General features: G+C 44.7%; 1 protein-coding gene across 3 annotated transcripts; it reads right to left on the bottom strand.

Moving 5' to 3' along the window:
- Positions 1-2,054: 2,054 nt before the first annotated feature.
- Positions 2,055-13,333, bottom strand: LOC130564964 (protein Smaug homolog 2). 3 transcript variants are annotated; one of them, XR_008964314.1, is made up of 13 exons: positions 13,191-13,333; positions 11,567-12,033; positions 9,101-9,820; positions 8,781-8,890; positions 7,074-7,160; positions 6,752-7,001; positions 6,313-6,398; positions 6,095-6,207; positions 5,812-6,022; positions 5,332-5,458; positions 4,308-4,391; positions 3,767-4,228; positions 2,055-3,636 (listed from the first exon to the last, which is right to left on the bottom strand). XR_008964314.1 is itself a non-coding variant. In XM_057351449.1 (12 exons), exons 2-12 carry the CDS (start codon positions 11,760-11,762, stop codon positions 4,200-4,202), a joined length of 2,013 nt encoding a protein of 670 aa, XP_057207432.1. In that variant the 5' UTR covers positions 11,763-12,033; positions 13,185-13,333; the 3' UTR covers positions 2,055-4,199. The 3 variants fall into 3 exon arrangements, 2 of the variants coding, with proteins under 2 accessions (XP_057207432.1, XP_057207431.1); XM_057351449.1 differs by having other exon boundaries at positions 2,055-4,228; positions 13,185-13,333; XM_057351448.1 differs by having other exon boundaries at positions 2,055-4,228.
- Positions 13,334-13,394: the final 61 nt, after the last annotated feature.

Below are 13,394 nucleotides of genomic sequence, written 5' to 3'. Positions count from 1 at the left end.
AGTGGTCAGCCTCTGTTTAAAGGGAATGCGGTTTACTTTTTACTCCGGCTGACCTCGCTTATACCAGGAGAGATTTCTGGTGTTGGAAATTAGCTAATACAATATTTGGCCGATTGCTTTTTTGCTTTTCACGTAGGCCATACGCACTATATGTAATAAGCAGGATACATTAAAATGGGATTGGTTGGCCTTTATACAATTGCTGACCACGTTGTGTAACTTTACATTTCGAAAGAGAAGAAGTCGCTTCTTCGGAAAGCAAGCAATGGTTTGTTTAATGTTAGCAAAGGTAACACTGCGCACATAATAAAATCCTGTAAAATGATCGGTGGTAAATTGCTCTGGTCTGGCTCAGTTCATCAGTGATTGGGTGAGAACAGTTCAAATTTACTGGCTGCGGAAATCAGCGGGAGGGGCTCATCATACAACACACAAAACGCCGTAAATAATGCGCGCTCTGTGCAACCAAAACGGCGTTTTTTACGCCGTCATATGGGAAGACAGCGGCGCAAAAGGCGGAGCTTTTCAAGCGCCTTAGAACGCGTTAAATACGGCGTTATGGACGACTTTTCGCGCGTTTTTTACGGCGTTTGGAATCACGACGCCGTATTTTGCAGCGCAAATACTGTTTAAAACGCCGTCAAAAACGACCGCGTTTAATCTATGGCGTAATTCTGACACCATCGGCTTGCCATAGTTGAGAGATGTGGGCGTGCGCGCGCTTTAAACTACGCGACAGCGAGAGATGCGACAAAAATAAAACACACCAGTTACAATGACGCCGTTTTTTAAACTATAAACTCGAATCAGCAGGTTAACGCGTCCACATGTCTTTCATCCTCACAGAGCAAACACACCTGCTCGATTTCAATCTGTGATGCACTCAAATTATGCATACTTTACGACACAATGTTATATTTTTTAGACCATTTAAATGATTTAAAAAACTTTTGTGTTTGGGTAAATTGGTCATTTTGTTTCATTCTGTGAACTACTAACAACATTTCTCCCAAATTTCAAATCAAAATATTGCTTCTCTTTGCAGAAAATGAAAACTGGAGAAACGGGTGAAATAACAGAAAAGATGCTCTGTATTTTTTCAGACCTCAAATTCAGATTCACTTTTAATAATAATAATAATAATAATAATGCATTTTATTTATAATGCGCTTTTCTTGCACCCAAAGCGCTAAAATTTAAGCAATACAACAATCATATTTCTACATGTATTTAGGAAAAGGTGATAATCAGTTTTCATGCGTCTTGTTATTCTCAGTCTTTCACATTGCTGTTGGATGACTTTATATCACTCCTGAGGTTTGATTTAGTTCAAATTCAACAGACACTGGCCTGAAATGAACACAATACATCTAGAAATGACGATTTGTAATGAAAATGTGGAATGTCTCTTAATATTTTCCACGGCTGTATTTGTGCTTCGGTTTCTTCTTGCATTGTTTTATATGGGTTTGTTACATTGTGCCAACAACATGGTTTATGTATGTTAATGATGATTAACAGATGTCATTATTTAATGTATTATAGCAAAAGAGAACAAAATGACTTGAGATACGAAAGCAGCCAATTTTACACTTAAAAACGTCAAAACAAATGTAATTTGGTTTGATGGATAAAACACGGACGAAGCCAACCGCTGGTTAACCTTGAAAATGTTGACATTCAACCCTTTTTTTGGATTGTCAGGACTCGCCTGAGATGTGTAATGGATCTACAGCTTTTTAACAGATGAAAATCATCTTCATTATAATGATCTACAGTACATGTCATTATTACTTCAGAACTGATGGTGTTCCGCTAAAGAGAAAACACGTTTACACATCACACAAGCACCATTTCCCATCTGACAACACAACATTTATCTAATAAAACACGGAAGATATCAAGACAAGCACATACCCACCTAACACATTTATATCCTGATGGTGCAGTGAGTTTGTCTTTTCTACATGAACATGACAGATTTCCATCAGTGCTTTGAGAAATATCAACATGTCTCACACCTCTGCTCAAAGTTCAGTGAAAGAAAACCCGAATAGCAAAACAGGAATAGTTTATTATCTCCATATAAGAAGCATGACAAAGATATTAGAAGAATTCAACCAAACAGAGCAACACACACACGTCCCATCACTCCAGATGTCAGCAATAATCATAATCATAATAATAATAGCTCATGCCAAGCGCTGTTCATCGGCGTCTGATCTGGAGCGGTTGGTCCTGCAGTCAGCCTTTACAAAGATTCACAGTCAGAGGTCTCACTGGCTGACAGACAGAACGTGTAACAGCAGACAGATAAGCAGAAGACAATGCTGCCACCACAAATCTCTCTCTCTTAAAGCTTCTTGACCCATCAGCCCCATGAATACAGAGGAAGAAGATTTTGACCATCCAAGGGTTCCTGACCCCGTATCACTCTCACACTGAACAACATGATGAACGATGCAGCACCAGGCTGTTCTCACACACGCACGCACGCACACACACACGCACACGCACGCACACACACACACACACACACAGTGAGGTCTGACACAAGACTCGTGTGCACTGGAGAGTTTGGCCATGATTTCTCTCATCTTCATTTGACCTTTTTGCATATGTGACCGCTCAGCATGAACAGTTTTTCTTTTTCTATTTCAAACTGTTCCGAATATTCACATCATTGGCTGAGAATAAAACTGAATTCATCTGCAGTCACGATGACAAGAAACATCTGTGAAGTTGCATAGCGAGATGATCCTGAGCGAACAGATGAGCACAACATCAGTCAAGAGCCAAACGTCCCGCTTATATTTCCCATCAAAAGCCTCAAGAAAACACACAGACATGTACTGTCCAGATTTTCAGGAAAGAAAACAAAGCCTATTGATCTGCCTCCGTGTGTCTTACAGCATGGATTTCATTCTTGATCTACTATCGATTTTTCTTGTTACACTTACAAACGACAGAGGTTTTTTAGAAGAGTGGGCTCAACCGTCACAACACCAAAAACATTGTTAACCTAGCTTTTGTTTTTGAAGAAGTCCTAAAGATAGGCTTCATTTTCTTCATGAAAATGTTTCTTTTTGAAGTTAAATATGAGCCGGACATTGCTCGTGCCGTATAAAGTTCAAGCAATAAACTGAAGCAACACAAAGTGAATTTGAACAAAAACAAAGAAACATTTTTCAGTCAATAAAGTTTTACTGGATATAGAGACGCTTCTCAATATCTGCGTGAGACGTAAAAAACAGACAGAGACCTCGACCGCTCACATCACACACACACGCACGCACACACACACACACACACACAAACATCTGTCTGATGCTGCTGTGAGGTCCGATGGGTCTGTACCATTCCACAAGAACACAAACCCTCATGAATAAACACACGTCTGCCGTTTATAAGCACCGTTGCGATTGGTGGAATCTCTGAAGTGGCCTCTCATGACAGGGAGATGATGAAATGGATTGTGATCGGTAGGTCAGTCAGTCATTACGAGAAGTCATCCGTCGTCGGTGGACGTCCCTGTCAGTCATAGAGGAGCGAAGGTTTGAAGGAACGCCGTTGGCGGGACGAGCGCAGCTCCATCTCTCTGAAACGACGGCTCCCACAATCCCCCCACACAGACATCTGCGTATAAAAATCATCTTCATAAAGACTCGTATGATTTTTCTATTCCTGTGTATTTACAAAATCACTGCGCCGCCGTAGTGACGCGCGGTAAACATGTCACGTATAAGTGCTAAGACACCTCTTGTACCTCCACATTATCACGGATAAATATACAGATTAAGGGTGCAGACGTCCGTCCCAAACACGCAGGAGCGCTCACTCGTGTGACGCGAGAGCGCATGCAGCGACAGGTGAACACAGCAAGCGGATGTAAACGGCCATCAGTTCATACCATGGGCTACTGACGGAGTGATCGTGGCTCTGCAGAACGACAGCAGCAACTCCTTACGGATGACACGCCTCCAGCCAATCAGCTGCGAGCTTCTGTCTTCCCGCTAATATAATAGTTCTTTTGTATTCCATTTATAATAAACTTAGTACAATAAAGTAGAAAAATATTAGAGCACATATACACAGTTAGTTTGTTGTGGTTTTGTAGTGACTGCTAACGCTCGCTCGCTGTTAGCATGTGTGTTGGGCTACTGGGGCAGACGACTCCGTGACGGCCTCGAGGTTTGTTTTCATATCGTTGACGTTCGGTCCATTCCATCTGCAAACAGAGACACAGACAGACCATTGCAAATGGAGCAAGATGAGACCGCAAATGATGGTGCTGCGATTGGTCGTACCTCCTAAAGCGTGCTCCGTCATGCTGAGGCACAGAGACTCCAGAGTGGGGTTGATCTCCAAATCTGTTCCTGGCACTTGGCATTCTGGGAACAAACATAAGAGCGCAGAAATCAGAAAGGTAGCGAGACTGTGACCATTTTCACACATCAGTAGTTCACTGAAACTTAAACGACATGCTAACATCTGACACGCTTACACAGACTCTCGACATAAAAAAGCCAAACACAAGTGCTTCTGCTAGCGTAATGACATTATATACAGCGCTAATACTGAATTTCATTCTTTCACACATGTTTGTTGTGTTCCTGTCGTAAGCGAGTGTTTTCATTTCGGTGTTGCCTTGAGCCTAAAGTGTGCGTGCTGTATTTAGCCGTGTACGCAGACCCAATGGCTTGGACTCATACATCAGGCTAGCGCTCAAAGGGGTCATATGACACGGCTAAAAGGAATATTATGGTTTGTTTTAGATGTGATGTAATGTGTATACACGATATAAGGTTCAAAAACACTTTATCACACCGTGCATGTTTGTAGCTCCTCTTTGCTCCGCCTCTCTGAAACGCGCAGATGTTTAACAAAGCTCATGGCTCTGAAAAGCGAGGTGTGCTGTGATTGGCCAGTTCACCAGTGTGTAGTGATTGGTGGAATACTGCAAGCGTGTGAGGGAAATGTGACGCCTCTGACCATATTTGGAACATCAGGTTCCTCTTCAATTGTACAGACAGGTACGCCCACCTTACTTGCGTCTACATTTGGGCGGTCTTAGTCCAATCATACCACCAGCTGATGTAGATTTGTGGGGGTGTGGCTACACGAGGTGTTTCAGGCAGGTCTGGGTGAGCATTCGCTTTTACATAGAATGACTCTTTTGTTCCCACACTTTCATTTCTGCAATTTTACACGTCTAATACACGCATGAGCGACTTATATCACACCAAAGACACAGAACAACACGTATTCGCGTAACTTTACCTTTAAGGGGTCAAAGCAGAAGTCTGAGTTTGGATGGTTGTGTGTCAGTACCTTGCTGTTGAAACAGAAGCATGGTGTGTGGAGACGTGTGCACGGGCAGCGAGTGAGTCCTCTGAACAGAACTTCTGCTCTGGCTCGGCATGCTGTTACTGCCGCCCGGATTCCCAAACCACAAATTCTGAAACACAGTTACATTTATATGAACGCATTCGGCCGACACTTTTATTCAAAGCATTCAAGCCTTACATCTGATCTGTCCGTGTGTCCCCTGAGAACAAAACCTTTGTGCTCTAGTAATCCTGACACTCTTTACGGAACACGAGGGGTCTTTTCTTTATTCAGCAACATGAAATATAAAGCAGTTATCAGCCATCTTAAAAAGTGACGAGCAAAACTGAGGTTACAGCCGACTTCATTTTTCTGGATTCATTAAGAACTTGGACGATCAGGTAGGTCAGTTTGGTCAGATAGTTCACCTCTCTTCTCACCTCACACTGGACACACTACACCAGTATTGTGTGTTATTCTGACCTGTCGCCCTTGCGCCGTGACGGCCGCAGGGCTGGTGAGCGAGTGTCGAGGTGATGCTCCCGTCAGACCACCGGCAGTCATCAGTCCCATGCTCCGGGGGGCAGGAGCTCCTCCACGCGGGGGCATCTGGAACGGACGCTGTGCCCGCCGGCCCAAACCCGCGCTCACAGAACCAGCTGTGGGCAGAGAGTTGGAGCCGTACGCCGGCCACCTGCACAAACACACTCGTCAGAATGAAACACACGAGAGCAGAGCGATAGCCTGTATGCAAGTGCACACACACCCTCTCCGGTACACTCCACTGTCCATCACGGCTTTCCTCGGAAAGAGGCGGAGCAGCTTCAGGACCTGCTGTTTCCATGACAACAGCCTCTTCTTCTGCGTCTCTGTAAATGCCTGATGAAGACACGACACAAACAAGCAGAAGATGAACACACACAAAGCAGAACGCACATCAGTGAGGCAGACTTCAGACCAGAGACGCTGTGAAATGCGTCTCACCTCATGTGTCAGACACTTCTCAATGAGCTGCAGGTAACAGCTGATGTTCTCCTCATCCGGCCTGGAGACCAACAATTGAGTACACACTGCAACACAACACAGAGAAAAACATTAACACACACACACACACACACACACACGCACGCGCACGCACACGCACACACACTGCAACACAACACACAGAGAAAAACATTAACACACACACACACACACACACACACGCACGCGCACGCACACGCACACACACTGCAACACAACACACAGAGAAAAACATTAACCTTCACACACACACACACTGCAACACAACACACAGAGAAAAACATTAGCACACACACACACACACACACTGCAACACAACACACAGAGAAAAACATTAACACACACACACTGCAACAATACAACACAAAGAACATGAACACACACACACGTGTGTAATTACCTTTCCCCATCACACGTGTGAATTGTCCAGCAATATCTCCGTCATAAATGGGTGCAGAGGAGGACTCTCCATCACACGGAGGAGGATTGTGGGTCTCCTCACCGGGATTGGCTGCTTTATTTGCAGGTGTAACTCCAGGCTCCACCTCCTTCTGGGCAGCAGTGGGCGGGCTATAAGCTTTGATTGGCGTGATGATGATCTGCTGTAGTTCTTGTAAAGCATTGCGAACGTTTCCACCTTCTAGAATATCCTGTAACGGACAGTTTCTGCGGTCAGCAGACGGTTCTCTTGACATGAGTGAGATTCTAGATGATTTATTCACCTTTTCAAGAGATTTCAGAACGCTCTGTCGTTCTCTGAGCTTCTGTATGCTCAGAGCGATCTTATGCCGAGCACCTTTCGTCACGTTCTGTAAGACACACACAGCACTACCAATAAACTCTGACACTTGAGTCTGGGACAAGAGCTTCATCACTTACATCTTTTTTACAATTTTCTTCCTTCTCTGTTTAAAAGGAGCAATGTGGGATTTTTAGGAGGATCTATTGACAGAAATGCAATCTAATATACTAAACCATGTCTTCAGAGGTGTATAAAGACCTTACGTATGAAGCGTTATGTTTTTATTAGCTTAGAATAAACTATTTCTATCTACATACAGAGCGGCCTTACAGACATTAAATTCGCCGCCATGTTTTGTCCAGTAGTCCTAAATGGACAAACAACTCTTCAAAGTGCGTTTCCTCTCCCTCTACCCTGCGGTACGTCGTCCGGTCGTCCCTGACTTTACAAAGGGGGGACAACGTCTACTAACTTACTCTTAACTGCTATCTTGCTGTCAGATGAAACGCCTTTAACAGCGCTGCTATTTACTGTTAGCTAGCTGTGCCCCCAAACCTGCTGTGCGATGCTGAGCTTCATCATAGCTTAGACCACGCAAATAATAATGCAAATGCATCAAATAAGCCAGGACGACACGAGTATATACAAGCAGCACACTGGTTCCAGATAAACAATCACACTAATATTACAACAACAACTACATATCTTGGTTCTAGCAAACAGCAAAACCGATGTTACTCACATTAGGGCTGTGCACGATTAACCGAAATATATATCAGGTGATTTATGCACAGCTTGTGAGTGAAGTACGGTAAAATGTTGCTGCATCCGAAAGCCAGAGGGCACTCTCGGTGCAAAAACTCCAAATACGCACTGCAGAAGAAGACCATAACACACGTAGTTCTAGGAAATGCCTAAGGACATCTTTTTATCACTGATCCTCAAGCCTCCTCAGGTATTTTTATGATAATAAAGTATATTTATAATGATCCTGTTTGACGGGTGTTGCTTTTTCAAATGCACGTTATAAGCGACTCAAACTCGCACTGCTTTTAGATCGAGCAGCATTTCTACTGATCCCAGAGACGTGCTTCACGGACAAGCTACGCATTAAAAAATTATCGACGCCTTGGTTAATCGAGCCAGCTCGATTTCAGCATGATTTCTTGGTAATCGCGATTAATCGTGCACAGCCCTAACTCACATACTGATCCGAATCAAAGCAACCTCCTCATGGGTGATTATTAGACCATCTTTCTCTTCAACGTCTCTCTGCTGGAAAGTATCTCCATGTACATCTATGAGTATCTCTGCTAAAAGCCTTACTAACGTTACCGCAGGGCCTAACGCCTCTCTGCTGGAAAGTCTTTAGATTATTAACACAGGTCCTGACTTTTATCCTTCTTTTTATACTTAAGATCCACAGACCATTTCTTTCATGTAATAAATAAGACATGTCTTTCTAATGCCCGCATGATCTCTTCCCTGCGTCAACATGAGAAGACACGCCGTCTCAGCTGACAAAATCTTTTTCTACTGTGGTGAGATTGGTTGCAATTCTCAAACTCACCACTAGTGGCTGCTATAAATCCCACTCTAGACCTTTAAATGAATTAATCTGGTGGGCGGGGCTGTGATGATTGATCGTGTGCTGATTGGCTGAAATGTTGAGCAGGGTGGAGCTTACCTGGGACTCTAGGTGCCGTTCTGTCAAAATCATCATTTCTTCATATGTCATCTGAGAGAAAAGTGACGCGTATTTATGCAGACGGAGACTCTTCAGCCAGGCCGGCACATCTGACACACAAAACACACAAACACAACCAGAAAAGATGAAAATTAAAGAATGGAGTTGTATACAGTGCGTGTGTGTTGTCTGCAGTGTGTGTGTGTGTGTGTGTGTGTGTGTGTGTGTGCGCACATGAGTGTGTGTGTTGTCTGCAGTGTGTGTGTGTGTATGTGCGCGCATGAGTGTGTGTGTGCGCGTGTGTGCGTGTGTGTCATCACCTTTCATTCCGCTGCCGTCCTCTTGGAAAGTATTGCGTGTGTTGCTCTGATCCTCCGTCTGTTCGCTCCCCGACGATGCAACGCTGCTCTGGGGTGACAGGGGGGCGTGTTCTGCTCCCGCACCCCCTTGACATCCACCCCCTTCCTCCTGGTTCAGCCAATCAGAGCTGCAGGCGAGCTGATTGGCAGGGGTGAGTGACATGGAAGGCTTCAGCGGGCTTGGCTGTACCTGCAGCCCTGTTGAGCCCGCGTTGCCGACGCTATTGACGGGCGAGGTGACGCCGCCCATGCCGGGAAAAGCCATGTGCCCGTTCTGCCCGGCCGGCGAGCTGCACGTGGACGGGAGGTTCTCCTGCCAGCCGTAAGACGGCTCCAGGGACTCGGCGGAACCCGGCCACTCGTCCGATCCCTGCCGGGCATGCTGGTACGGTCCGGACGGGGGCGGCCGCGACGACAGATGCTCCTCCAGGTGATTGAGCCACATGGCGAGAGAGTTTCGGTCGTCAAGGGTGGTGGCGGGGTGAATGAGGGCGTAAGACAGCAGCTGGCGGCTCTCCTCCACGAACAGACTGCTCTCGATTGTGTGACTCAAGACTTTCTGCAGCAGGTTCATGTACTCACACTTGGCCTCGGTGTTGCGCGGCTGCAGCAGGGGGAGGTGAGACAGCAGGAGAGACACCACTTTCTCCTTCGGCTCCTGCTGCCACTGGCTCACAATCGCTGTACACATGAGGAAGAAAAACATCGTTTAGCTTATCTGGGCTCGAGTGATGCTCCTCAACCCCAAGTTCTAAATGTAAACCACGGTTTCTCGGGCTTATTGCTTTAAAGCAGTGCTTCTCAAACTTTTCAGATCAAGTACCACCTTTAATAAAACAAGTTGTTCCAAGTACCACCTGACGACCGCCACAGAAAATCACATGAATAAACACTTAAATCAACAGTAGAGCTGTGAATCTTTCTCTTTACACCTCATCTAATGTATTATTAATAACACAAACACTTTATTTACCAACTGTTGTCAAACTAAAGAACATGTTTTTTTCCATGTTTTCAAGTTAGTCAGCATTAATAGTGGACACAAAACACTTTTCTGTACCGTAAACTGGGCTCTGTAAACTCTTGTCTGGATTTATTCACTTTGTGGGGACTTGCATAAAGCCTACAAACTTATATTGAAGACAAACAATGTGGAAAGAATATTTAACACAGAAGATAAATAAATACACGTATACTTGAACATCAAGAGAACAGCTGTATATAACAAACAGAGACACTTTACTGCAGTGGCTCTTGTCAAAGCGACATCGCAACACGCGCTTCATTGGTTTAACCTGGAGTAGACGCAGACGCGTGTTGAATGAGCACTTTACAGCAATAACAGCAACAACAACAGCAGAAATACATCAGAAACTTCATTTGCACGCAGCTCGTCGAGACTCACAAGCGTCTGTCTGCTCCCGCTCTGTGTTTGAGTTACATCCACCAACGATCAATAAACAATCATTCACACAAGTTACTATTTTATAATTGCACATAGGCTGAGATGAATTCCACAATTGAAACTATATTTAAAACAGGAAAAGTGTTTAATTTTCTGTCGTGTCACCTCACGTACCACCGGGGTCTCTTCAAGTGCCACTAGTGGTGCGCGTACCACAGTTTGAGAAGAACATATCACAAAAGCATTCTTATCCTTTAAGCTATACGTATTAGTGACAACAGACTGAAAGTTATCATTCATGAGAAACTTTAATGATGTTAACAGGTCTTTTATGTCTTGTACCCAAACACAGAAAGAGCTCAAGCCAGGGATGTCCAAATATCACGTTTTCAGTACACGATTATTATAATTTATGAAATCAATATTTACACAATATCTAATGAAATTAAATCAACAAAATGATCCTATCAGCCAAATTCATCAATGAACACAGAATAATTTACATTATTATCATTAACTCAATATCAATCATCACAGTTATTATTACACACACCATTATTGTCAATACTGTACGGTTACATGACGACACCCTTAGCTCAAACCAATGAGATCTGACGTCAAGTGACAACTGAGTAACAGGAAATAACCTTTGTGTTCTACATAAAAGAAAAGAAAGTTTCACAGGTTTGGTGAGGAAACAGAATTAGGGCTGCACGATAAATCAGATACAAGCCGCAAGCGATTTGGTGGTGGTCAAACGCCTCCTCAGGTGTTTTACAGATAATAACTCGCAGTGCTTCCAGGAGCAGCGTCTCCATCTGATCACAGAGCCGTGCCTCACGGACAAGCTGTGCATGAAACATAATCACACTAGACATGCCGATTCAAGCAATATTTAGTGTAATTCACGATTGATCGAGCAGCCCTACACAGAATTTTCTTTTGTCATTATGCCAGTCTCACCGCTAGGAAATCATCAGCAAAAAACACACGTGAGAATGTGCGGTACGACTCGAGGTTACCTGCGTTGTTGGCCTCGGCCTCCAGTATGTGTATCTCTGTACAGTCGGCCAACCAGTGATCCAGACAGATGTGCAGAAACCTGGCCTGTGTGCGCGAAACACGCTTCAACAACGACAGCAGGGCCACCGTCTGCTCGCACTCATTCCAGCCCTTAAACCAGTCCGTCAAAATCCCCACTTGATCCCGGAACATCATGGCGAGTTTCTATGGAAACAGGCGGGGCTGAAGGCAGGGGCGGGATTTCAATAAACTGGGGCGGGGTTACAGGCAGTGCTCCAGTCCACTCACAGATCTGTTCAATAATCCCTCACATGGTTCTGGCCCTGAGTGGACGTCACCAAGACCGAGATGTCTTTCTGCGTCTCGCTTCAGAGTTCAAAGGTCACAGGCGGAAACAGGCGTAATCCAGTGAGAGAGCGCAGCAGACGTCTCTAGAACATCACCGCACATGCACAGATCCCACCGCCTGCAGGCAGAGCGCACACATACTGATCACACAACCGTCTGATTATCTGTGACATCACACACACGTCAGATCATCTGTGACATCACACACACACACACGTCTGATCATCTGTGACATCACACACACACACACACACACACACGTCTGATCATCTGTGACATCACACACACACGTCTGATCATCTGTGACATCACACACACACACACACGTCTGATCATCTGTGACATCACACACACACACGTCTGATCATCTGTGACATCACACACACACACGTCTGATCATCTGTGACATCACACACACACACGTTTGATCATCTGTGACATCACACACACGTTTGATAATCTGTGACATCACACACACGTCTGATAATCTGTGACATTACACACACACACACACGTCTGATAATCTGTGACATCACACACACACACACGTCTGATAATCTGTGACATCACACACACACACGTCTGATCAACTGTGACATCACACACACACACACACACACACACACGTCTGATAATCTGTGACATCACACACACACACACGATCATAAATCATAAATTCTGTCAGGTTGAGGGGTAAATTGAGTCAGTTGAGGGGTTAATTCTGTCAGGTGGAGGGGTGAATTCTGACAGCTGAGGTACATAATATGTGTGCGTGCGTGCGTGTGTGTGAAGCGGCGGTTTATGGATAGCCGATGTTAGCTTTAAAACACATTTACACAACACTAATGAACACAAGCGATGCAAACCTCCGAATACATACACGGATGTAAATAAAGATTTTAATGTGACAACATTTGTGATGTAATGTTTATAAGTCTCCCGTCAGAGCAGAAATACAATAAAGCTGAAGAGTAAAGCGCGGCTAACAGGCCTGGTGCTAATGCTAATGCTAACAGACGTCTGACTGGAGCATAGAAACGCAAACACACACCAACGACAACACACCATAGCAGCAACAACAGAAAACTTCACAACAACAACAACATTAGACTACACACAGATCATAAGAACACACATCCACGCAACAGACTAACGCGCAAACACAAGAGCTAACACACACACACACACACACACACACACACACACACAGTGAATCTGTTCTACCATCAAACACACACTGAATTAACACACACTTGTTCATGCACGTACACTTACTGTAGAACACGCGTGTGAAATGAATGCGTGGAAAGACACGGGCGCGGGTCCGACAGACAAGGGTAAGAAAGAGAGAGAGACACGCAGGCCTGAAGATCACTGGAGCTCGAGCTCGCTCACTCACTCACTCACTCACACACACACTCACTCTCTCACTCTCTCTCTCTCTCTCTCTCTCTCTCTCTCTCTCTCTCTCTCTCTCTC

This window comes from Triplophysa rosa, linkage group LG14 (genome assembly GCF_024868665.1).
Source record: "Triplophysa rosa linkage group LG14, Trosa_1v2, whole genome shotgun sequence".
In the NCBI taxonomy this organism is placed as follows: domain Eukaryota; kingdom Metazoa; phylum Chordata; class Actinopteri; order Cypriniformes; family Nemacheilidae; genus Triplophysa; species Triplophysa rosa.
Note: the sequence above shows the minus strand (reverse complement) of the source record. Positions and strands in the feature narration are given on the sequence as shown.

What these genes read in the sequence shown, in the direction of transcription:
- LOC130564964 (XM_057351449.1), bottom strand. Translation starts at nt 11,762, where the DNA reads ATGATGTTCCGGGATCAAGTGGGGATTTTGACGGACTGGTTTAAGGGC. An exon ending in GGCCGAGGCCAACAACGCAG is followed by an intron (nt 9,821 to 11,566) that starts GTAACCTCGAGT and finishes TCATGTGTACAG; the next exon opens with CGATTGTGAGCCAGTGGCAG. An exon ending in GACGGAGCACGCTTTAGGAG is followed by an intron (nt 4,229 to 4,307) that starts GTACGACCAATC and finishes CTCTGTTTGCAG; the next exon opens with ATGGAATGGACCGAACGTCA.